At 36.8% G+C, this 26,962-nt stretch overlaps 1 protein-coding gene, 1 long non-coding RNA gene and 1 pseudogene across 7 annotated transcripts in view; 2 read left to right on the top strand and 1 right to left on the bottom strand.

Moving 5' to 3' along the window:
- Positions 1–26,962, top strand: part of FAM172A (family with sequence similarity 172 member A) — a 338,830-nt gene that overhangs the window by 8,578 nt on the left and 303,290 nt on the right. For 5 of the 6 annotated variants that reach the window (XM_036408793.2, XM_036408787.2, XM_045571736.1 and 2 more), the window contains exon 2: positions 21,110–21,233. The exons of the other annotated variant lie outside the window; for it this stretch is intronic. In XM_036408793.2, coding sequence (XP_036264686.1) covers positions 21,128–21,233 — 106 coding nt within the window. In that variant the 5' untranslated portion in view covers positions 21,110–21,127. The remainder of the gene's footprint in view (positions 1–21,109; positions 21,234–26,962) is intronic. 6 annotated transcript variants of the gene reach the window in all.
- LOC118702640 overlaps positions 6,595–26,962 on the bottom strand; it is a 23,084-nt gene continuing 2,716 nt past the window's right edge. The window contains exons 2-3 of the long non-coding RNA XR_004982795.1: positions 13,058–13,063; positions 6,595–6,607 (exon numbers count right to left, since the gene is read on the bottom strand). This is a non-coding gene — a long non-coding RNA (uncharacterized LOC118702640). The remainder of the gene's footprint in view (positions 6,608–13,057; positions 13,064–26,962) is intronic.
- LOC118702639 overlaps positions 16,857–26,962 on the top strand; it is a 25,448-nt pseudogene continuing 15,342 nt past the window's right edge.

The following is a 26,962-nucleotide window of genomic DNA, read 5'->3' as shown; positions in this document are numbered from 1 at the left end:
CTCCTGTAGTCTTAGGATGGAGCCTGCCTATGCCATAAATACTAACTGTATGACTTTGGGCCACATGGTATCAGTTGACCTGAAGCCTAGATCAACCATGTAGCCAATCATGCCTCCATGGAGCCCCACTAAACCTCTGAACACCATGTCTCCTATTAGCGTTCCCGGTTGGCAATAATATTCCGTGTATATTGTCAGACAGAGATAAGGGCAGAGTAGCATGTCTGTGAGTTTACAGGGAGAGGATATCAGAAGCTCCATGCTTAGTACTGTCCTGAGCTCTGTCCTGTGTGCTTCTCTTCCCCAGTATACATCTTTATCCTTTCCCTGTATTAAACCATAACTGTGAAGATAACAGTTTTCAGCAAGTTCATTGAGTCTTTAATAATAAAGTAATAATAATAGTTTATCATCTGATAATAATTCTAGGAAATTCTTGAACCTTAGGGGACTTTGGGAAGCCTCTGAACTTGCAATTTGTTTTAGAAGTGGGAGTAGTCTCTTGTGTGGACTGTGTTCCCTAACTGTAGTTATCCACGAATTTCCACATCTCCTTTCTCTGCTCCTTCCTTTCTCTGATTAGGGACAAAAATGGCCATAGAATTTTAAAACAGAGTCAAATGAACTGATGATGTTGAAGTAACTTATTTTCTAAGGTTAGAGGATATTTGGGAAAGTACCAAGAATATTATCACACAGTTGTCTTTGTACATGATAAAATCCTCTATACATTTCTTTCTAATTGCTATGGACTGAATTACCCCCAGCCATCCCCCCCCCACCCCCCGCCACCTATAAATGATTATGTGGAAGCCCAAATCCCAAGGAAAATATGTAAGGTTAAATGAAGTCATAGGGTGGAACCCTGATCTGTTAGTATGTGTTCTCATAAGAAGAGACAACAGAGAGCTCCCTGGATTGCTTTCTCCACGCAGTGAAATAAGCCAGGAATAGGTAGGGTTCTCACCATAAACCAGCCCTGCCCGACCTTGCCCTGAGATTTACAGAGTTCTCCAGAACTCTGAGAAAATAAATTTCTATTTAGGCCTTCTAGTTTCTGGTATTTTGTTGTGACAGCCTGAGCAGACTAATATACCAGTTAATGGCTGATCTATTTACTTTATCATTGATTGGGTTGGTTATGCTCTCGTAGAGGCATGTTTAGAGTTTGAACTTCATTTCCCATAGACCCAGAAAGAAGAAAGTGGTCAGAAAGAAGAAATTAGTGAAGAATTTTAGATTATGTACCATCCAGAGTGACTGAGGGAAAAAAGAAAGTGCATGAAAGGAAAGAAAGAAAGGAAGGAAGGAAGGAAGGAAGGAAGGAAGGAAGGAAGGAAGAAAGAAAATGGAATGAAAGATGACAGGATATAATACATTGTGTTATGCTTGAAAAAGATCCAATTTAATTTTTTTTTTTATAGTTTGAAAATAGTTTGAGGAGCTTTACCTTCTAACAGGATTTGTCGCAGATTTCGTTTAAATATTATTTTTCTGGGACTGTCTTTGGAGAACTGGTGGAAAATAGGTTACTGGATAGCTTGTGTTTTATAAGCTGCTACTGGTTATTATACTGGGAGCAGTCTTTTTAAAAAATACATATTTTTATTGATTACAGAGAGGAAGAGAGAGGAGAGACAGAATCATCAATGAAGAAAGAGAATCACTTCTGCATACCCCTCCACTGAGGATCCAACCCGAAACTGGACATTTGCCCTTACATGGGAATCGAACTTTAACCTCCTTGTTTATGGGTCAATGCTCAACCATTCATTGACCCATACCAGCTGGGCTTTTTTTATTTTTATTTTTTTATTACTGTATTTTTGTGTATCTTTTACAAAGTGATAGAATTTTTGTACAAGGAAAAACCTCTTGAGTAATTAAAAAAAAGACTTTTATAATATTAAAAAATGGATTTACCCTGAATTTATTAGGAGCTTAACCTGCTACCTTATACATTTAGGTATTCCTAAGACTTGGAGAGTGAATAGAGTGGTTTCAATCTATATATATAAAAGGCTAAGTGACCAATTGTGTGTTTGTCCGACTGGTCGGTCCATATGACACACTCTGGCAATCCTATATAATAAATCCTATATAATAAAGATGTAATATGCAGATGGTCATTACGCCTTGAAGCATGACGACTGACCACGTAATGACCGGATCATGGATCAGCTGGAGGGTGGGGCAGTGAGCTACAAGCAGGCAGCTGAGAGCTAGAAGAGGGGACAGGGCAGCAAGCTATGAGGAGGGTGTGTGGGGGTGCAGAGGGAGCTACAGGAGGGCAGGGCAGCGGGCGGAGAGCTGCAGGAGAGCAGCAGCAAGCTACTGGTTACTAGCTGGCAGCAGAGAGCTACAGGAGGGGCAGGGCAGCAAGCTATGAGGAGGGATTGGGAGCAGGGGGAGCTACAGGAGGGTGGGGCAGCGGGATGAGAGCTACTGGAGGGCAGCAAGGAGCTACTGGAGAGCTTCTGGCACACGGATTTGTGCGCAGGCCTACTAGTTTTTGAAAATAAATGTTGACTTGCATATGTGCAATACATATAGAGCTCTCGCTGACGTCAACCACACCCATGTGTTTGGAGCTGTCATTGTCGATTGAGAATTTGGTTGCTTTGTTGACATTCTGAAGCTGTGACCATCCTTCCACCCAATAAAGAGCCTATATCTTACAGCTTAATGAAATGCAAAATGAGAATGAAATTGGGAAAGCAAAATGGTTCAGTCACTGTGGAAAAGTTTGGCAGTTTCTATCATCTTAAACATACACTTACCATACAACTGAGCAAATTCACTCTGAGGTATTTACCCAAGTGAATGGACAATTTATGTTCACTTAAAAACCTATGCATGAATGTTTATAATGGCTTTTTTCATAATCAACAAAAATTGGAAACAACACATATGCCTTTCAGCTGGTGAATGATAAATAAACTGTGATACATCCATATAATTGGGTACTGTAAGCAATTAATATTTCTTCTAATTAATTTCCTTTCAATGTGCATGAACCCATGTACTGGACTACTAGTTAGATATAAAAAATGAAGGAGAGCCGGGACCGATTTGGCTCAGTGGATAGAGCGTCAGCCTGCGGACTGAAAGGTCCCAGGTTTGATTCTGGGCAAGGGCATGTCCCTTGGTTGTGGGCACATCCCGGTAGGGGGTGTGCAAGAGGCAGCTGATTGATGATTCTTTCTCATCGATGTTTCAAACTCTCTATCACTCTCTCTTCATCTCTGTGAAAAATCAATAAAATATATTTTTAAAAAAAAAAGTGAAGGAGAATTTGCCCAGCTTGCATATCTCAGTGGCTAAGCATTGACCTATGAACCAGGAGGTCAGGGTTCGATTCCTGGTTAGGGCACATGCCTGTGTTGTGGGCTTGATCCTCATTGGGGTGCATACAGGAGGCAACTGATTGCTGATTCTTTCTCATTGATGTTTCAATCTCTCTTTCTTTCTTCCTCTTTTTGAAATCAATAAAAATATATTTGAAAAAACAAAGGCAAAGGAGAAGTTAATACAACAAATAAAATTAATATATATTTATTCATCTATAATTCATGTGTGTTTCTACTATTTCCTACATATGATGGAAGGGTTTTGGTAGGCAATTTATCAGTAAATATTGATAAGAGAGTTAAAAATCTAGGTTGGAATCTAGGACCTTCCAAGTTTAGAGGAGCTAAATATAATTGAATTATAAGCATTAAGTTTTTTGTTATGGGTGTTGAAATAGTATAACACTAGAAGTTTACCAGTAAGATGTAAAAATTTGTGGTATAGAGCAAAATAACACAAAAAACAAGAATTGAAGTTAATATGTTTGCAAGGAATATAATTATGAGCATTGACATTAGAATTAGTCTTAGATTGTAATGATACATCAGTAACCATATAACCAGATGTAGATATGGCATAGGGAGATATATCATGAGATGTTAATGATGAACTTTCAGGCACATGGATATATACATACATGGTAAAGACCTGAGAGCAGAGGGAAATATCCTCATGTGAGGATTTGGTGTTATTGATTTTTTTTTTCTTTTAGAGAGGGAGGGAGGAAAGGAGGGAGAGCGAGAGAACGAGAGAGGGGGGGAAAGAAGGAAAGAGAGAGAGAGAGAGAAACATTGATGTGAGAGAGAAACATTGTTCAGTTGCTTCTTCTGATTGGGAGTCTAACTCACAACCTTTTGATGTATGGGATGATGCTCCAACCAACAGCCAACCAGCCAGGGCAAATATTACCATATTTAAAATTTTTACTAACCTGTGCCAATTACAAAAATGGGGGTAACCATGTAGGCTTGGTTTTGGAAAGTACTTTTGACCTGATTCCACTTTCTGAGGAATTATAATTAATCTGGGATCATTGCAGTATTATTTTGATTACTAGTATATCTCTTTTTGTCTTGGATGTTACTGAACTGTATGGGAGAATACTAGACAATTAAGCCCCCTATAATACTGCATAGAGCAGAGTTTGCAAAGTGGAGGCTCTCCCTCCCCTCCCCCCAGGCTAAATGGACTTGCACAATCTTTAATGTTTTAAAATTAGCTTCCAATTACTATGTAAAAATTTATGTGAAAATCTAGGTTTTTGGTTCTGACTGAAAAAATGAACTTCTGGCACTTTGGACCTTCTATCTCTGTGGCAGCAGTGAGACAAAGAGCGTTCCCCTGAAGTGAGCCACACCCATTCAGTCTAAGCTGGGCCTAACTGCTTGCATTTATTATGAGCTTTTCAGTGCCTGTAGATGTTTCAATTTTTTATTCTTGCATTATATAACTTTAACATGGATACTGTTTGTTTTTTACTTTCTGTGGCTGTACTGCATCTATTGTTTTTATTTTTCCTGATACCTATAGTGATTGGGGTATATGGCATTCAGTTAGACTCCCTGTATGAGTCTACCTTGTCTGTGCTGTAAATTACATTTTTAAAATCTCAGTGTGCTCCAGTGACTTACCTTACGCTGTTATCAAGGTGATGATAGGGTCTTTTCTGTAGGTTGGATCTTTCCTGAACTGTAAAGAGGATGTTTATAGGTTTGGTTTTAGTTTCCAGCAAAGTTGTTCATTGGAGACCATTTTGTGCCTCTTTCAGCATCAAGCATTTTTAATGTATATCCTGTTTTTTTTGTTTTTGTTTTTTTGGGGGGTCTTTTCTTTTCTTACATTTTTTCTAGGGACTAATATGATAAATCAGTTTGTTAATGTGTTTGACAGGTAATTGTGATTAGACCATTATTGCTCATAGGTAATATACCATTATTTTGAAAAAGTGTGAGAGATTATGATGATGAAAATTTTATCTGCATTGGGGACACTACAAGTACTCTTAAGAAAGTAGACATTTCAGTTTTATCATTTAAAACAAGCTATTTCAAAATAGCTTATTCATTCTGAATATATTTTTTATTTATTTTATTTTTAAAATATATTTTATTGATTTTTTACAGAGAGGAAGAGAGAGGGATAGAGAATTAGAAACATCGATGAGAGAGAATCATCAATCAGCTGCCTCTTGCACCTTCCCCCCCTCCCCCCAATGGGGATGTACAGTTTCCTTTTTTATCTCTCAAGGAAGATAGACTTTCAGTCAGATCAACCCTTAATACTGAAAATATTGAGTTATGTAAGCTAATTTTCTACTATTTTTTAAATCCAAAGACAGTAAAAGAAAGCATTTCTGTTTTGGTAAATCCAAAGGAAGCTCCTTGTTCACATAAAAAGTAAATTATTGCTGAATTGGAAAATCAGTAAGCAATTCAGAAATGATGAGAATGAATGAGTCTGGGAGCTTAAGTGATGCTCACTAGTTCACTGCAGATTTAAAGATATATTGTCTATTGCTGTGTAATGAATTACCCCCAAACTTAGCAGTTTAAAATGAAAGATATTTATTACCTTATACAGTCGCTTAGGGTTAGAAATTTTGGAACAGCTTAGTTGAGTGCTTCTGGTTTAGGATCTCTCACGAAGTTGTAGTATAGTGTCATTAAAAACTAAATAAAATCCATCAAACACATTAACATAATGGCACAAGTTTATAGAAGCTCTGCCAATTTATGTATGGTCAGATTTCAGGTAGTTACTTAGGGACTAAGTAGTGTCTGAGGTCTTTTGGCAAAACTTGTGGGTAATATTTCAAATGAACAAAATACAGATTTATTTAAAATAAAGTATAGGCCTTTAAGTTTACACGCTTAGACTAAGCATTGATGCTAATTCTATGTTAGTCCAGGCAGCTTTTTCATTTTCTCTCTGCTAATTTGTATACCAATAAAGGATGGTTGAATCAACATCTGTTTTTCAGTAAAAGGAAGTTTAACACATGCAGAAAAAGTATTTTCAGCATTTGTCATTTAAACAAATAGAAATGAGTTTAACAAAATGTTATGTTCAGACAAAACACCAGATAAAATTTTTTATGCTTGTTTTATTCTCATTCTAACAACAAGTCCTCCCTCCAGTGGCTGCTATTACAGCATTTTCTTTTTTCACCTTATTTTGGGAAAACAAGGAAAGTTACTTTTCCCCCATTTTTGTGTTATGTTGAAAGACTGCCAGATGATCCTCTGTGGGAAATATTCTTTTGTGACTAGATGAGCTCATCCTCTAGTAACCAAGGGGGCAGATTATTCTGAATTGAATTCTAAGTTCTTGTCTTTCATTTTCAAGTTGCTTATAACTGCTCCTTATGCCAGTGTTTAAAAATTTTAATTGCATGTATATCTTCAAAGGCAGATTTTAAATGTTATATTTAATAATGACAGTATACAATATAAATGACAGTTGACATTTTCAGAAGTATGGAGTTGTATTTTAAAATATCCTATATAATAAAAGCCTAATATGCTAAGTGTCCAGTCTTCTGGCTATCCATTCAACCAACTTGGCCAGCTCCCCCATTGGTCCTGATCAGTGGGGCCCGACTGGCCAACCTCTCAGGATCCCTCTCCCTTCCCCATCAGCCAGCCCCCCCATAGGCCTTGATAGCCAGCCAGTCTGAGGGACCCAAACGTGCACGAATTCATCCACCAGGCCTCTAATAATTATATAATAAACAACTAAATTCACCACTTCATCCATGACTCAAAACACTATCATTAACTTGCATTGACCTGTGTGTTTCTCCCCATCTCATGTCCCTCTCACTATTCTTAATTTTTCTTATAATTTCATCACCTAAATTGTGATACTAATAAATTTGTTTTAGTTTAGTTTGTTTATGAATCCTATATAAATGGTATTATACTCTATGTAGTCTTCTGAGACTTGGTTATTTATTCAATATTGCTTTGGGAAAATTCGTCTGTGTTTTTTAGTACAGTTTTGATTCATTCCTTTTCACAGCTATTACTCTTCATCTCTATTAATATACTATAGTATATATACCCTTCTACAATTAGGAACCAACCTTTTCTAGGTATAATAGACACTAAGATGGCCCACAATGATCTATGCTTCTTAATATTATAGACTCCTTATACTTCTTATATATATGCTTCTTAATATATGATAATAATAGACTCCCTCCTACATTGAGTAGGGTTGCCCTTTGTTTCAATAGAGTATTGAGAAAGTGATGATGAAACTTGTGGCAGTTCTATCTATCTGGAGAAAGCCAGAAACCATGTCATGGAGATACACAAGGAGACCCAAGGAGACCCTGTGGGGAGGTGTTGAGGCTTCTAGTAACAATATTACCAGTAATTCATCTGTATGAGTAAGCCATCTGTAGCTCCAATCAAGCCTTCACATGATTGTAGATCTTGCCAATATCTCTTGACTACAGTCTCCTGAACCTGAACCAGAACCTCCCTACTTAGCTGCTTCCAAATTTCTAACTCACAGAAACTGAGAGGTTATAAATGTTTATTGTTTTTGACAAATATATTTTGAGATAACCTGTTATGGCCGCTATAAATAATAAATAAATTGGCTTTTTGATTATGTGAACATTTTGTAAACATTTTTTATATCTGTCTTCAGATGTATATGTGCAAGACTGGGTAGTGGACTAAGATGTGAGATTGTTGGGTTGAAGATTATAAAAATGTTTAACTTGGAGATCACATGCCAATTTTTCCAAAGTGGTTGTACTAATTTATATTTTGATGAGCAGTGTGAATCAGAATCTCCATTCTACTCCATTCTTCTTAACTTTTGGCATTGTTAGGCTCTTTAATCTTGTTTAGTCTGGTGAGTGTAAAATAATCTCTTTTTAAAAAAATATATTTTATTGATTTTTTACAGAGAGGAAGGGACAGGGATAGAGAGCCAGAAACATCGATGAGAGAGAAACATCGACTAGCTGCCTTCTGCACGCCCCCCACCAGTGATATGCCCACAACCAATGTACATGCCCTTGACCAGAATTGAATCTGGGACCTTCCAGTCCGCAGATTGATGCTCTATCCTCTGAGCCACACCGGTTTCGGCAAAATAATATCTCTTTACAGTTTTATTCCCTGCCCCAGCATTAAAACAGTAGTCTCTTATATCTTCTCCTAAAAAGTTTAAAGTTTTGATTTTCACATTTATGTCCTTAATCCATCCCACTGCTGCCACAATGTAATAATGTCAGTATATGGAGAGAGGTAGGTATTTAATTTTTTACCTATGTAGTTAAGCAGTTGTCCAGTTATTGAAAAGTCCATCTTTTCCCCAGCAATATGTCAGTGTTGTCTGTGTCACATTAATCTGTTATGTGGATTTGTTTTGGAGTTTCATCCTATTCTATTGGTCAGTTTGTTTATTCCAATACTAATGACATAGTGTCTTCATTATTGTCATACTTAGTAAGGCAAGTCTTCCTATCATATTATTTTTCCTTTGGAGTGTCTTAGCTATTCTTGGCCATTCTTCTTCCATAGTATTTTCTTAAATAGCTTTTCAAGTTTTTGTGGAAAAAGAAAAAGTTGAGTTTGAGTGGGATTGCATGGACTCCCTTTATCAACTAGAGGAAATTGATATATTCACAGTATTGAATGTTTCTATCCATGAATGTGGCAAAGCTATGTATTTATGCATCTTTAATGTCTTTCAGTAACATTTTATCATATTCTGCTTATAGGTTTTATTAGACTTATTATGTACATTTTATTTTTTGTTATTATAAATTATCCTTTTAAAAACTTGTTTTATAACTTATAGTTGCTGGTATTCATAAATACACTTCATTATAAATACACTAAATTCTCTCTATTCCTAATGTAGTTAGAAATTTTTCTTATTTTTTTATTCTTGAAAATCTTGTTCATTTTTCTTGTTTTGTTGTTGATATTGTTTTAGATATATCATCTGCAAATAATAACTTTGTTTTCCTATTTTCAATTTTTATACATTTTAGTTTATTTTTGCATATCTTATACTGGCTTTAATCTCCTCCAGAAAAACTTTGACTAGAAGTGGTTAATAGTAAAGTGATAATGATGAGCATTCTTTTCTGGACCTGATTTTAAAGAGAATCTTTTTAATATATTACCAAGAAGAGTTGTTTTACTGTATTTTTTTTGAACCCTCTATCATGTTAAGGATTTTTCTTTTTATTACTAGTTAGCTATAACTTCTCTTCCAAAAATGAGTATCAAAGTTGAGTATCATTTTTTATCAAATACTTTTTCTGCAGATATGGATGTTATTACGTATTACTTTTTCTTTATGCTAATTTAATTTGTAAAAATATTTAATTTTGCAATGTACTACTTTCTGAGTTTATTGTCAACAGATGGGTCTCTCTGGGTACTTTAATGTTTGAAGTGAAGTCTAGTAAAACTCTTGACTCATGGCCATAGGAAGGGATTCTACCACCATGTGCTTATGTAGACAGTAGAAATGAGAGCTATTTGGCATAGTTTGTTTAAGCATAGATCTAGTAACATAAATGGCTTAATGTTTCACAAAGTGTCCTTGTGCTGACAACTGCAGTGCCACAGAGTTAATTTCCTGTAATTAATCGTTTGGCTAAGTCGCGGTTGTCTTCTGTGCCAAAAAACTATTTTGTGGGCCAGGAGGGTTCAGAGCTCTTTGCTTTTGAAATAAGAGATTTTGCTGCTTTCAAATCCTTTGTTAATTTAGGCAAGGTATGAATTGTGTGTATTGTTTTCTGAATAAAGTAAATAACCACAGTAACTAATATGGTAGCTTAAACAGTTTGCTTGAAGTTTCAGATTCCTAATTCTCTCTTTTTAACATCAGATAATTGCACTATCACAGCAATACTGAGCCTCCTCAAATCTTTCTGAGTTCATCTCCTGTTAGTTCCAGGATGTGGGTATTGTTGAAATATGGTACAAACATGAAATTCTAGAAAGCACTATCTTTTCATGAAGAATTGGGAAATCTAGAAACCAAAAAGAAATTCATTCTGAAGGCACTTAAAAAACATTCTCAGTTGTTAACATATTTAGGGAAAGTCAGGCTCCACAGATTTTCCCCTTAAATAAACAATAAGGAGTGCACAATCAGTACACATTGGATATGAGTGGAGTTTAAATGACTTATGTGCAATATACTGTGGTCTTCAATAAAGCTTTGCCAGTAAGCTTTATTGCTGGTGTTACTAGTATAACTTTCTGGGGTTAAGGGTAAATTGCTTGATTATATGTTCAAGTTTTTTAAATTTTTTTTTCTATAGTAAATGGTAAGTTTCTCACTTTGAACTACTAAGTACAATGTGTGGGATCAGTTGAAATAATCAAAATAATAATAATAAAGCAGTTATTGCATATTTCAACCCTTACACAAAATTGGGTAAAAGTGTGGGATACTATTAGATGGTATATGGACAAGGAATTACTAAATTTTGAACAAATGAATCAGTATTTCTGACCGGATTTTCATTGGAAGATGTATATAAATGGTAATGACAGGCCAGGTAGGCAAATTGCCATTGACACAGAGCCCCTGAACTAGAACTCTAACCTGTTCTAGTTAAATGCAAATTTAACTCTTTTAACAGAATTGAACTCTTTGATTTCCAAAAACTTTACATAAAATTTTCACCTTGCATACCCAGGAAATAATGTGTTTGCTCCCAATGTCTAGGTAGAACAAGCCTAGGTGGTTGCCAGCCTAGCTCTGGTGAGAGGGATGGTAGGGACATTTGAAAAGAGAAGTTCTTTAAGTGAGTCTGCCTGAAACCACTTATCATAACTGTTTCATGAAAGGAAAAGAGAAGAGTGAGATGGTCAAGCCTCCTTGCTTTTGAGACTACAATGCAAATGTATCTCTAGGACTGCTGGACTCATCACTTCAGAAAGAAACCATTTTATTTTTGGCAATTATGAACATTTGCGTATAAGTTTTGGTTTGAACATGTGTTTTCATTTCTCTGGTATATATACCTAGATGTGGAATTTCTGGATCAGAGGGTAAACGTATGTATAACATTTTGAGGAGCTGCCAAACTGTTTTTTAAACTAGCTGCACCAGTTTACATTCCCACTAACGATGTCTGAGGCTTCCAGTTTCTCCATATTCTCACCAACAGTTGTTACTGCCCTTCTTGTTTATAGTTATGCTGTCGGGTATGATAACATTTTTGACTTGCATTTTCCTAGCAACTAATGATATTGAACATATCTCTTGCACATTTGCATATCTTTGGTGAAATGTGTTTTCATATCTTGTCCATTTTTTAAACTAAGTTATTTGTCTTTTTATTGTGATGTTGTCAGTTATTTTGGGAACATTTTGTTTCTTAACATCAGAAGGATTTTTGTTTAATTTTCAAAAAAGAAAAACATTTATTGAATAGAAAATTACAGTTTAGATTTCTCAGAAGCAGTTGCTGGGACAAAATTTGGAGTGGATGATTATTAGAGTTGGACACTTGGGGAAAAAGAAAGAGGACAATAAGATGGTCAGAGGGAAAAGTTGAACATACTGTAGGCCTGACAAACCTCTGCCAACCTGTTGGCAGTGAGCTCTGGAGCTAATATTGCCTTGCAGGTTATCCTGCGTCAGGCAAAATGGCTGGGCCTTCACACTGTCACTGCTTTAACCAGTGAGTGACAGTCAACCTGGGAAAGGCATGACCTTGAATGAGGCAAGTCTGCATCTGAGGTGGACTCTGATGTGGTGAACAGTTGGAGGCTGTTTGCTGATTGCAATCCCTGCAGCTGAGCAAGTTCTTCTTGAAGGGGAATCTGGAGAGTTCACCTTTGTGTCTCCCATATGCATATTTTTATTTATTTATTTATTTATTTATTTATTTTAAAAAATATATTTTATTGATTTTTTACAGAGAGGAAGAGAGAGATAGCCAGAAACGTCAATGAGAGAGAAACATTGACCAGCCACTTCCTACACACCCCCCACCGGGGATGTGCCCACAACCAACGTACATACCTTTGACCGGAATTGAACCCGGGACCTTTCAGTCCGCAGTCCGACACTCTACCACTAAGCCAAACCAGTTTTGGCCCACATGCGTATTTCATTTTAAAGTATAGGTTAGACCTTGAATTCATGCAGCTTAAAAGAGTTGCTAATGACTCTGTATATTTGGAATGAGAAAACTGGTTTTAGGCTTTGCAAATATGTTATTACTTCTATATTATGGTATTGTTACTTTGAAATTTAAGAAGGTAGTTTCTATTTGTTCAATTTGGCCTAGAGTTATATGCATATACTAGAGGCCCGGTGCATGAATTCGAGAAACAGTGGGGTTTTTTGACCTGGTCTGCGGGATTGGGCTGAAACTGGCTTTTTGACGGGCTGAAACTGGCTTTTTGACATCTCCAAGCAGTTCCAGATTGGGAGAGGGCACAGGCCAGGTCGAGGGATCCCACAGGTGCATGATCAGGAGGGACACGGGAGGTTGGCCAGCCTGGGAGGGGGCCATGGGAGGACTCTAGGGCATGTCCGGCCTGTCTTGCTCAATCTCAATTGGCTGGACCCCAAAAGCAAGCTAACCTACTGGACTGAGCATCTGCCCCCTGATGGTCAGTGCAAGTCATAGCAAGTGGTTGAGCAGCCTTAGCATATCATTAGCATATTATGTTTTGATTGGTTGAGAGGATGACCTGACAACTGAACACTTAGCATATTAGGCTTTTATTATATAGGGTAATATTAATTGTGTTTTATTGTTTATATTTACCATAGGATTAGTGTGTCCTAAGTAGCTTATGTTACATTTATATTTGACCCATAAAAAAGAGGCTACTATGTGTTTGACATATTCTGTTTTTCTAAAATTTTGAGCATATTTTCTTTTTTGAGAATTATTTTTTTCTCAGCCTTCGGTCTTCTATTTCTGTCCCATATTATGAAAATGCCATAAAAGACTACTTAAACTATTTTTTCTTAGGGGAAAGGATTCCAAAACAGATAATTGTCTTAAGAATTATCTTAGCCCTTGTTTAATTTCTTAACTTTACTTTTAGCATCGTCTTGCAAGTATTCTAAAATCTTTGTATTTGAAATTTCTTACCTGTTGACTCTTTATTTTAGATGCTTTGATTACAAAGTATTGTGAGGAATGATGGGTAGTAATTTTTATTAATCTGAATTCTGAATAGCAAACCAATAGACTAAGAAAATTTTAGTTGATATAATTAGGTACCTCCAATTTGCTCAAAATTCAAATTATAAACTCACTGATAATATAAATTAGTACATGAGAGTGGAAATAAAAATACTGGAATTTTTAGTTTTTCTTGTTGAAGTTGAGTACTTTGACTCTACCAGGATGGTGGTATAGAGGAGCTCAAAACTAAGTGTCAGAGAAGACCAGAGTTGGAATCCTAACCACCCATTACCATCTAGGTTGCCTTAACAAGGCTACTTAGCTTCTCAAAGCCTGGAATGCCTCATCTCTGTAAAATACAGATATGCCAACTATGCCTTCCCTTCTTAGTTGTAATGACCTAATAAGATAATGAGTATGAAAAAACTTGGTGACTTTGGGGCCAACATGTGTGTTTAGGAGATAGTTTGGAACAGTGTTCTTTGTACATAACTTTAATATAAATGAAGATGTAGAACTCATATACTTGAACCTTTTCTAGACAAATATTTCATGAGTGGAAAGGAGTTTAAACAAATTATATCATAACTAATTTAAATTTAATCATGTTTATCTTCAATATAATTTTGGAAACCTGTCAACTCAACAGGTATTGTGGGACTTTATTATTTGTTCATTAAATTCATCTAAATGATGCACATCAAAAGTTTTTCATTCCTATAAATTGGTCTGATTAGGATATCCTTAGAGTTTGAGCACAAATTAATTGGAACCCAATTAGTTTTGATTTATGTGGATTAATATTTGTAAAAGAATTTATGGTTTGCACAATGTTTTTATGTACATTCTTTCATATAATCTTCATAATTGCCCTATAAAAGTGAAGTGTGTTTTGTTGTTGTTCCCATTACTAGTTGTGACTTTCTCAAAGTCATTCACCTACCAGATGGTAGAATTGAGATTTAAAAAGAAACACACATACCACTTTTTTTCTTTCATTTCAAACATATTATATCATATTGTTTGGGAAACTAGGGAATTATTTTAGATAGGCTTGGATTGGAACCAGGTATTTCTATTCTCAGCCAAATCTCAATCTAAACATAGATTACATTTGCTATAGAAGCTACTGTTTTCTATGCACCAAAGGCCCATTTTACCCTGGCCTTTTTCTTCCAGGTCTATTCTAATCCGATTCCTTTATTCTTCAGCATTTTTTCCCAGTGCCCATGTCTGTATACACACACACACACACACACACACACACACACACATTCACTCTTTCTCCCTCTCCCTCTAAAACATATATTTATGCACAGGAGCCTCAAAACTATCCTAACATATAAAAACCCTGGGTTCGTCACATCCAAAGTGGCTGGAGGCTCAACCAACCAGTTGCTGTAGCAACCTAGCACTGACTGCTGAGGGGGCTGCGAATTAGGCCTGGAGAGAGGCCTAAAGAGAGAAGCAGGGTCTAATCTGTAGCTTCTGTGGCAGCTGTTGATCAGCACTTGCCTCTCTCTCTCTGGGCCTGGCCAGCAACTGTGCCTCCATTTCTTTCCAGGCCTCCACTAGGGCTGCTAATCAGAAAGGCCCACCTTTCTTTTCTGATCAGGCCACTTTTTTTTTTTTTTTTTTTTTTTTTAAACATATTTTTATTGATTTTTTACAGAGAGGAAGGGAGAGAGATTGAGAGCTAGAAACGTCGATGAGAGAGAAACATCGACCAGCTGCCTCCTGCACACCCCCCACCGGGGATGTGCCCGCAACCAACGTACATGCCTTGACCGGAATCGAACCCGGGACCTTTCAATTAGAACCAAATCCGGGTGAACTGTGAGAAGTCAATGGCTCCCTAGGAGGTGGAGCTTTTGACACTGAATGGCATAGAAACTGACCAGTCAGAATCAAATCTGGGTGAACTGTGAGGATCCAATGGCTGCATAGGAGGCTGAGCTTTTAACACTGACTGGCATAGAAACTGACCAATCAGAACCAAATTTACTGGCAGAAGAGGGCAGTTGGGAGCGAGATCAGGGTGGCAGGGTAGAGCAGTTAGGGGTGATCAGGCTGGTAGGGAGGGCAGTGGGGGGCAAACAGTTGTGTTAATCAGGCCAGCACGGGTGAGGTTAGGGGGTGATCAGGCTGGCAGGCAGATGAGCATTAGGAGCCAGCAGTCCTGGATTGTGAGAGGGATGTCTGACTGCCGGTTTAGGCTCGATTCCTGTGGACATCCAGCAATTGGACATCCCTTGAGAGGTCCCAGATTAGAGATGGCAGGCTGGGCTGAGGGGCACCTCCTCCTCCCCTCCAGTGCATGATTTTTATGTACAAGGCCTCTAGTAAGCTATAATAATATATAAACACTATAAACAATATAAACACTAATCCTGGGAATATTCTGAGCTAACCTTTGCAGTTTTGAGTAACCTGGATATTTGAATAGGTCTTTTGGTTCCTTAAGAATCTCTGGTACCGATTCACATATTCTACTTTTAATTGCAAGTAGGCTATTGTCAACTGGACTTCCAGAGTCTGACTTAGTGAACAAAGATTCTTTGGGACCAAACCAGCTCCAGTAGTTCCAGGAATTAACCCAGTTTTCTCTCTCTTGTGATATATTTTGCACATTCATCATTGCTTTTATAATGTGAGGTGGAAAAGCCTTCTCTTGCAAAAATTATCTATATCTAATTCCATTTATACTTGCCTAAAAGCAAACAGACCTAAAAACTAAGGCTTCTGTGTATTTTTCTTTACATTTTGTAAGTGCTCAGGCCATATTTTGAGCAAACAGGGCAATAAGAAATATTCTACTGTTTTATGTTTTGAAATACTGGCTAGATAAAGATTACACATGACAAGTTACAGCTTTATTTATATGTACTGGGTTCTCTGTTGGAATCATAGAAGGGAAGAAGATATGATAATTGCTTTGTGTAGTTCACAGAATGAAATCACAAACTGAGGTGTTTTGAATCTAGTTTATACTGTAACATTTCTAGGAGACCATATTTAAACAGCAGTAGTTATCATGAAGTATACAACTTGTCAGCTGTGTCCGAATTCATATCAGTAAAAACCTTCCACCACTTTATTCCCTATAACCTAACCTCCATCAGATAATACTAAATAAACTATGTCGAGTGCACATATTAATATATATCAAATGTATCAAATAGCTTCCTGGCTGCATTTTCAGTAGTGTTTATCTGTGGTCGTGCAGGTTATAGCTCTGAATTTTTATTAGGAAAACAAAATTGAGGATTTTAAATGTCCCTGATTTAATTTCACCAGCTGTACCACGGCCATGGAAAATAACACGAGAGGGGGAAAATGTAACAGTAAATAAGAGAGCAACAGAGCTCTTCTTTTTCGTGGTGCCTTGGAGGCTGCTGGCTGCTTCAGGATGAAGCTCAAGATCTCTTTCCCAGCCACTGGCTGCCAGAAACTCATTGAAGTGGGCAATGAACACAAACTTCGTACCTTTTATGTGAAGCGTCTGGCCACAGAAGTTGCTGCTGATCTCTGGGAGAAGAATGGAAGGGTTAAGTGGTTCAGGTCAGTGGTGGGAATGACAAACAAGTTTCCCCATGAAGCAGGGTGTCTTGACCCATGGCCTAATCCAACTGCTGCCTAGGAAGGAGCAATCCTGTTACAGACCAAGGAGAACTGGAGAGAGAAAACGAAAATCTGTTCGGGGTTGCATTGTGGATGCCAATCTCAGTGTTCTCAACTTGGTCATTGTAAAAAAAAAAAAAAAAAAAGGAGGGTAGAAAGATATTCCTGGTCTCCCTGTGCCTTGTCACCTGGGGCCCAAAAAAGCTAGCAGTATCCACAAACTTTTCAGTCTCTCTAAAGAAGATGATGCCCGCAAATATGTTGCGAGAAAGCATCAAGAAACTTAGGACTAAAGCACCCAAGAGTCAAAGTCTTGTTACTCCACGTGTTCATCCATACAAATGCAGGGGTATTGCTCTGAAGAAACTACGTGCTAAGAAAAACAATGAAGAGGCTATAGGATATGCTAAACTTCTGGCTAAGAGAATGAAGGAGGCCAAAGAAAAATACCAGGAACAGATTGCGAAGAGACGTAGACTGTCCTCTCTGAGAGCTTCTACCTCTAAATCTGAGTCCAGTCAAAAGTGAGATGTTTTGCTTCATGCTTACCTGTTTTGCATCTTCTGCTATGGTTTAGGGGTTCAGGGTCTCAAGTAGTAGTTTCCTAACTTATGTATCATCACTTCAATGAGTTGCAATGTGTATTTTTAGTTATTCTCCTATAGAATAAGAATGTAATTGTTAGTTGATGTTTAATCTTGGGAATCTTGAAAATGATTTTTTTAAATGTGAATCTTTCCCCCTTCTATCTTTTATAAATATCCCTTGAGCTCCAAATATGCCAGACATTGTGCTAGGAACCTGACATGGAGATTGAAGTCTACAGAGGGAATGAACATATTAGTCAACATTGCAGAGTATTTAGAGCTTTTAAAAAGCCTTGTTGAGTTATAATGGATATATAGCATTGTGTAAGTTTAAGGTTCACAGTATGCTGATTTGATGGCACTATATTTGCAAAATGAATAGTACAGGTTAATTAACACATCCCTCACCTGACATAGTTACCTTTGTGTGAGGTGAGAACTTTTAAGATCTACTCTCTTTCAAGTATACAATACACTATTAACTATAGTCACCATGCTGTCCATAGCTCCCCAGAACTCTAAAATATAAATCTGGAAAAGGACTAGCATCAAAAATATTTTATAATTTCACTTTTGTTTAAATGATCACAATGAAATAAATGTATAAATTGTTCTGTTTAGAAATCAGGTATGTTGAGTCTAATGAAAAGTAACTGAACAGTTTATATTTATAAGAAATACTGTATTAGCAGAGTGATAGAGTAAAAATGCAGCAAGTCCCTTGTAGATAGTTAATTTAGTTGTGGAATTGCTAGCAGAATACTATATAGAATCTCTCATTATGAACATTTCTCTTTAATTTATCTACCGTATTTTTCGGACCATAAGACGCACTTTTTTCCCCCCAGAAGTGGGGGGGAAAAAGTCCGTGCGTCTTATGGTCCAAATATAGCTTACACATATACTTTAAAAAAAAAGTTTTTTACTTGCCCGGCTCTGTGTGGTCTCTGTGTGCTTGCCCGGCTCTAAAATGGTTCTAAATGCTGCTGTTTACTTTACAGGGTTGATTACATGTGTTTATGACTGTGATGTTGGGTTTTAATGCACATAAAATATTTTAGGACACTATTTGTTTCAGAATTTTTTTTTCTTCATTTCCCTTCTCTAAAAACTGGTGCGTCTTATGGTCCGGAGCGTCTTATGGTCCGAAAAATACGGTAATAAGGAGTCACTGGTGAAATGTACACAGACTTGTGGAACTTTTAACTGATGAGACTAACTCTCAGATATAAATAGTCCTTACAACATTGCTGTTTTATAATGATGTTTAACTATAAATCTAAATCTCATATATATTACTTATGGTTACTTTGCAGTTTGACTTGGTAGCTAGAGAGTTAGGTCCCCACTTGGGCTACGGCCATGGCCATGTCTTATTTGACTAACCCTCTTATCTTGTAAATTGCCCATCCTATAGACTAGGCTATGTTCCTTAAGAAAATATAGACACATTTTATTCATATAGAAGTTACAGAATTTTAAATGAAGTATTCACAGCAGAATAATTCTTTCATGTTAAGTTAAAAAAAACTTTCTCAGTCAAAAATTGCTTACATTCATTCTAGTTATTGCTACACTCTGCTAACTATGAAAATGACTCAGTTTTTAAAGATAATTATAAAATGTATCATTGAATGGAAATGGGGGTTTGCTTAATGGTAGCAAATCAATTGGGTTCTTCAATCAGAGAAATATTCAGTCTTATTTTATTATTGTCATGAATGTAGTTTTTAAATTATTTTATTAACAGTAATGGTTTGACTAAATTAGTTTAATTTTTTCATTATATGTGTTGCAGTTTTTTTCCTTTTAATTTAGGAATAGTGGGTAGTTTCAAAAACTGTAACTTTCTTTTAAGATAAATTGTAAGCATGTGTTATCTATAAGGTCAGGATGTCTTCTCCTGGAACATGCAGATAGCCAAAAGGAGAAAAATACATAAATACAAAAAGTAGCTATAAATTAAATCTAATGTAATTAAAAAACAACTCTAAAAAGAAAAAAAAAATAGCGCTTTTACTATGAAACTATGGAAACTAATGTGTCCTGCGATAGGGGACTGGGTAAAGAAGATGTGGTACATATATACATTGAAGTACTACTTAACCATAAGAAAATATGAAATACTGCCATTTGCAACAACATGATGGACTTGAGAATATTAGACTAAGCAATATAAGTCAGTCAGAAAAGGTTAAGAACCATATGATTTCACTCATATGTGGGATATAAAACTGAAACTCATAGATGGACAACAAAATGGTGGTTACCAGAGGGAAGGGGGGTAAGAGAAAAGGAGACCAAATATATGGTGATGAAAGATGATTTGACTTTGGGTGGTGGGCACATAATGGAATATACAGATCATGTGTCATAGAAATTGACACTTGAGACCTATATAATCTTAAAACCAATAAATTTGGTTAATCTTATTATCCCAATAAATTTAATTTTTAAAAAAATGAAACTATGTTATATTCAATGTCTAGAAACCATAATCTACAAATGGCAGTCCAGTGAACAATAACAATATAAAATTATGATTTATCAAAGTCTAATTTTGCACTTATACTATAGATCAGCGTTTTTCAACCGCTGTTCCGCAGCACACTAGTGTGCCGCGAGATGTTGCCTGGTGTGCCGTAGGTGCAGACAAGACAAGAATTTTATAATTTTTCACTATTTTGTTTACTTAATATTTCATAATAAAGTAATTATAAAATACTTTCTTTGTGTTTATTTGATTCCTATTCAAGAGAATTACTTTATATATAGTCAATATAGGCACAGAGTTAAATTTTTTAACATTTTCTAATGGTGGTGTGCCTCGTGATTTTTTTCATGAAACAAGTGTGCCTTTGCCCAAAAAAGGTTGAAAAACACTGCTATAGATAGCTTTTCCCAGGGTTTCTACTCAATGCAGAGATGCCTCCTGGTGGTCAGTGCACTCCCAAAGCCAACCTCCTGTGGTCCCTCCTCCCACTGGCCAACTTCCTGTGGCCCTGATTGCTGGCCAGGCCAAGGAACTCCACCCACACATGAATTCATGCACCGGGCCTCTTGTTAGATGATAAGGAACTAAAACTAAATAGTTTATCTAAGTTCAATTCAGCAATATTAGGTATCTGTATGTACTCTCAGGTATTGTGTTTTGTGACATGAGAGATATAATGATGAAAAACCTTAATACCTCTGTCCTGGTGCTTGTAATCTTTTCGCTGACCTAGACAAATATATAAATAACTACAGTGCAAGGCAGCCTATGATGAGGATATAGTATAGACATCAACAAAGTACAGTGGAAAATCAGGATAGAGAGATTAGTCTCGACTGGGAGGATTAAGAAAGTTCTCATAGAATAGGCAGGATTGAGTAGAGCTTAATTTATTGCTTTCATTCATTTTAGACTGTCTTCTGAAGATTGATGTCTATTTCCTTGAGCTCTTTAATTTTGTGTCCAATTTGGATAAGCATGGCACAAATCCAGCAGGGAGGTCCAGATGAAAAAGAAAACACTACAGCACTGAAAGGTACATAATTAAATTGCTTTTTTAGGATATTTTCACTGTGCCTGATGAAGGTATAGGAATATTTAGGTGACCTGCTGTTTATTTCAATTCAAAAATAAAAACAAAACTTAATCTATTTGTAATTATTTGTGTCCCTCCAGCAGTTATTTTAGTGTCTGAGATATAGTCTGTACTCAGCAAATAAATCATAGAATCATGTAATTTTACAGTCAGAATTCTTAATGCTTTTCTTATTCAAGGCCATATAAATTTATGGCAAAACTAACACTATAGGTAGTCCAATTATCATATTTTTTAGGATAGTGATCTGCCTAACCCTGCATTTTATCTTTGTGGCATTGGCATGAGGATACATTATATCCCTTCATGTTAACATCTCAGAAGGAATCTTAGACATTTTTTTTTTTTTTGGAATTTTTGAGTTCTAGACTTTAAAAAATAAAAAAGCTATCTAAAATAATTTTACCTCTAAAAGAAGTATTCATTATGGACCTGTAAGTTTTCTTTATTATCATTTATTCCTGTCTCACTGTCTAGTGACTTGCCCAAGATCAGATTATCTAAGTAACTTGTATAAGGTCTCATGTTTACTTTGTTTGGCAGTAGCAAAAATATATTTTGGGTTTTCTAAATGTTGAGATGCCAACTATGCCAGCTGATGAAAATCTCATTTGTGGGAATGGCTGGGGTTGGGGTGGGCGGTCAACTGGAGAAAAAGGAGGCATATGTAAAACTTTATACAATTAAAAAAAAAGTCTCATACTTGATTCAGCATAGAGTCTATTTGGTATTCAAGATGCTTTGTAGGAGGTGCTTCAGCTGAATATGTACCAGACTGTCTTGGTTTTGGCAACTTCTCTGAATATCTAGCTGTTGTCCTACTCTGCAACGCTAGGCTGGATGATAAAGATACCTCAAGAATCTCTTTTACTGCCTCCTTTTATCTCTTCATGAAATCCTAAAGCTTATATAGGATAAAGCAGCCAGTTGACTTGTCCCTGTTTTAAAGCAAATGATCTATCAAAGTGATGGTGTAACTAGCCCTTATCTACAAAAATGGAAAATGGCTTTCCATTGCTTTCTTCTCACAAATGTGAAGTCTTTGATTAGGATGATAAAGAATGGACAGATTCTGGTTATATTTTGAAGGAAGAGATGACATCACAGAATTTGTTTTGGATTAGACGTGAGATGTAAAAAAACAAAGGTAACTTTGAAGCCTCTTGGCCTAAATAGCTTTAAGATAGGTGCCATTAATTATATTAAGAAAAGTGGGAAAAGCTGGTGGCAGTGGTAGTAGTTGTAGTGGGAAATAAGAGTTAGCTTTTATATGTATTAAACTAAGATGCCCCTTAAACATGAAGGTGGAGAAGTTGAGTGTGGAGTATGGGAGAGCAGGTGGGTTAGAATAATAGTTTTGGGAATCATTAATGTAGAGATAATATTTATTTATTTATTTATTTAAATATATTTTATTGATTTTGTATAGAGAGGAAGGGAGAGAGATAGGGAGTTAGAAACATCGATGAGAGAGAGTCATCTATCAGCTGCCTCTTGCACACCCCCTACTGGGGATATGCCCGCAACCAAGGTACATGCCCTTGACCGGAATCGAACTCCGGACCCTTCAATCCCCAAGCCGACGCTCTATCCATTGAGCCAAACCGGTCTCAGCTAGAGATAATATATAAAGTTATGATCATGATAGAGATCACCGTGTAGCCAGAAAAGAGAACACATCTAAAGATTCAACCCTGGGGCATCTCAACCTTAGGGTCAGGAAGATAAGGAGAAACCCACTAAAGGGCTGAAAATGGGTCTCTAGTAAGATAGGCTGAGAACCAGGAGCAAGAGAGAGGTCCTGAACCTTAAATGAAGATTATGGGAATGATTCATTTAGTCATGATCAAGAGTCAGGCTAGATGAGGACTGAGAATATATTTTTGAATTTGACAGTGTAGACATCATTGGTAATCTTCACAAAAAGCTGTTTCAACGAATTGTTGGAAATGAAAGCATGTTAGAGAATCTGTGTAGAGAATAGGAAGAGAGGAATTGGAGACAGCTGTAGTCAACCCTCTTGAAAGTTTTACCGCATGCTTATATGTTTCTGGAATGACCAGTACACTCAGAAAAATAGATTTCCTGGGTTTCCACATAGATAGATTTTGAGCATCTTCAATCTTACATGGTAATGTGAAAATTTGGTGTTCCAATTTATACTTACACCAGCAGTATATATGAGTTCAGATTGATTTTCTGGAGTTTGGAGGTAGTATAATGACATTAAAAGAATATGAATAGTATTCTAAAAGTGGAACTATCTGGATACAAACAGATTTTTTTTCCTGAAAGTTACTTAATTGAAACTTTTTCTTCATTGTTTAATCTGAATTAAGAAGGCTTAGTACACATGAGCTGATAATGAGTAATGAAGAAGTCAAATTGGATATATTAGAAAATAAAATGACAGATATATAGGATAGTATATTTGAGAGCAAATTGGCAAACTAGATACAATTTTATATCTAAAACAGTTCTCTTTATCAGCTTTTTCTTATATGGATTATGCCTTAGATGCCATGTTTAAGAATTTTTTGCCTAGCCCTAGTTCATGAAGAGTTTCTTCTGTTTTTCTTTTTAAACCTATTTGGTAGTATATTTATTTAGTCTTTTTGAAGTAATCACTTCTGAGACTTGTCATTGACCTATAGCCAGAGACCACTAGGAACACATCTGTAGTTGAATGAACTGAGTTGATTACTCATTGCCACCAGGGCGAACACACATTTTTGGTATCTCATTAGAGGGTGTTAAAAATGATTTAAAGTTTTTTAGTCTTAGGTTTTACATTAAAAATAGTCATTCATTTTGAGTTCATTTTTATATAAGGTGTGAGACTTAGGTCAACCATTATTATTAAAATTTTAAAAAATATTTTTATTGATTTTAAGAAGTCAGAGGGAGAGAGACATAGAAACATCAATAATGAGAGAGAAACATTAATCGGCTGCCTCCTGCATTGTTCACCCTTAATTTCTAGACCTATAAATACTGGCTTTGACGGGTAGCTGGAAAATAGAATGACTGGTGTCTATAGAATGGATCACCCTACTCACTTAACTTTTAAAATACTTTATTGAACATTTAATTTGGAAAGAACTATCTTTAAATTTGTTGCTCATTCAGAGATGACTGTTCACATACCTCTCCTCCATATTTCCTTGTCACCAATTTTCCAGTCATGTTCATTTCAAGTTCTTGACCATCCAGCCAAACCATTGGCCACAGAATATGAATTAATATATAATCACATGTCTGGCCATATATTTTTCCAAGCAAACTAAAAGCCAGGTGCACAGTTCTCAGTTTTGCTCAACTGGGAGGATTTCCCTTCATCACTGTCCTTCAGTGATGTCTTAGAAAGGGGCTCTAGTGTTTCAGCTGTACACTTTTGAGTGGTGCTTGGATATCCTACAGAACTACCTATAAACCAGGTCTGCATTTGGGTAGGAAGCCAGTTGATGGTGGGGACTTTCCACAAGGAATTCATGGAGCAGTGCAGTAGGAGTTGGCGACCATTGGCATTTGGGCCCCTTCTTCCTTTTAACTTACTTTTACCTTTAGGGCTTGCTCAGTCCTGGTCACATATGTGTCACTTCCATTTGGTGATGGAGTGCTGGTTTGCACACTAATGTCAAGTTTATGACGGGCAGCTCAGATTACATGATAAGTTGTTAGCCCATGATTAAGCATTAAGTCTCTACAAAAGCCCAATAGCAGACTAACAGCTGTTTCTTAAAAGGAGAATCATTACCTACAGTGGATGTCAGAACTTTGTCCCCAAATCCATAAAGGCTATGCTTTGATTCATCAAGAGGCCTCTGCCAAACTTTCCAGACAGCGTCCTGATCTGCCACCGACACCACTGGATCTGCTGGCTTATATGGCTCAAGTAGCAGAGTAGCATACCCAGCTACAGAGCTTTCTCTTGTTCTGGGCACTACTCAAACGTAGCAACATTTTGGCTAAATGGATCAGGGTAACACACCCAATGAGGACTATGTTGCCTCCAACGTCCAAAGATACCTGCTAGGCATTGTGCCTCTTTTTTGTTTGGAGAAAAGGCCAGTTGCAACAACTTATCCTTCACGTTAGCAGAGATATGTTGACATGACCCACATCATTGGACCCCTAGAAATCAGACTGGATTAGAAAGCCCCTGAATTTATTTCTCACCCTCAGACATGCAAATGTCTTGCCAGTAACTCTAGATTGTTACTTCTTGCTTACTAGATCCAATCAGTATAATGGAATTAATATATTGGACCAGAGTGATAATCATATTGAAGGGAAAGGTGATCAAGATCAAGCAAACTAAATTATGATTTATAACTGGAGAGTCAATATATCCCTGAGGTAGGACAGCAAAGGTATGTTGCTGGCCTTGCCAACTGAAAGCAAATTGTTTCTAGTGGGTATTATTGACAGAGATGGAAAAAAAGGCATTTGCCAGATCAACCGTTGCATACCGGTTTCCAGGGATGTATTAATTTGCTCAAGCAATGAAATTACATCTAGTATAGAAGATACATTTGAAGTCACCATCTGTTTAAGCTTAACAATGATTCACTGTCATTCTCTAAGTTCCATCTGTCTTCTGGACAGTCCAGATTGGTGAATTGAGTGGGGATGTGGTAGGAATCATCACCCTTGCATTCTTCAAGTCCTTGATGGTGGCATTAATCTCTGCAATCCCAGGAAAGCCATACTTCTTTGGTTTAGTTATCCTAGGTAAAGACAGTGTAGGGGCTTTCACTTGGCCTTTCCTGCAGTAGCCTTAATTCTACAGATAGGGAACCAATGTGGGGATTCTGTCAAATAATGACTCTGGAACTAGGGAAATAGTCACAGTGAGTTTAGGAACCCACTGTGAGATGAATCTGAGCTAAAACTCCATTAAACTCCAGTGCTCCATCAACCCTACTCTGGAGATGAATCACAGTGACCTTTTATTTTCGTGGAATCAGCTTCATTTCAGAGCCACTGTCCATAAGTCTCTGAAAGGTCTGGTTATTTCTTTTCCCCAGTGCAGTTATCCTGGTGAAAGGTCATTGTTCCCTTTGGGGGAGGATGGGAGAAAGCTTAACAGTGCAAGTTTTGGCAGTGTACCTGGGTCATTCCTTAAGGCCATTCTTTAAGAGGACCTCTTCCCAAGAGGTTCTGGGTCTGTACACTAGCTTAAGTCTGGGAACTGATTATGACTGTTTTTGATTTCGGTTAGGCTTCTGTTCATTTGACCCAGAACTTTTCTGCTTATATCAAGTAAGAATTTAGCAGGCTTCCTGTCTTATTTCTAGGAACAACATGCTCAACTAGCCAATGCCATAGGTCTGTGTGTCAGATTATTCTGATTGCTGCTTTGACTCTGCTATCCATTACGGTAACCAAGCCCACCTTGGCTTTGGTGGTAGAGTGATCCCACTTGGCTGCTGCCACCCTAGGGACCAATTACTCCCATTGCTTTATGTTTCTTAATTCAGTGACTTTAGTTCCCACTGTAAGGTATAGCATAAAAGAAGTTTAAGGATGGCAGGGTTCTCCTCAAAGATTTATTTCTCATAGTAGTAGCTTAAGGTATGTCTTCTGGACCCTTCCAGGATGAGTGAGTAGATCTTTAATGATAAATTCACTTTAATATTCCTACCCTGTTTCCCCGAAAATAAGAC

Source organism: Pipistrellus kuhlii, unplaced genomic scaffold, assembly GCF_014108245.1.
Source record: "Pipistrellus kuhlii isolate mPipKuh1 unplaced genomic scaffold, mPipKuh1.p scaffold_m20_p_4, whole genome shotgun sequence".
Lineage (NCBI taxonomy): Eukaryota > Metazoa > Chordata > Mammalia > Chiroptera > Vespertilionidae > Pipistrellus > Pipistrellus kuhlii.
Note: the sequence above shows the minus strand (reverse complement) of the source record. Positions and strands in the feature narration are given on the sequence as shown.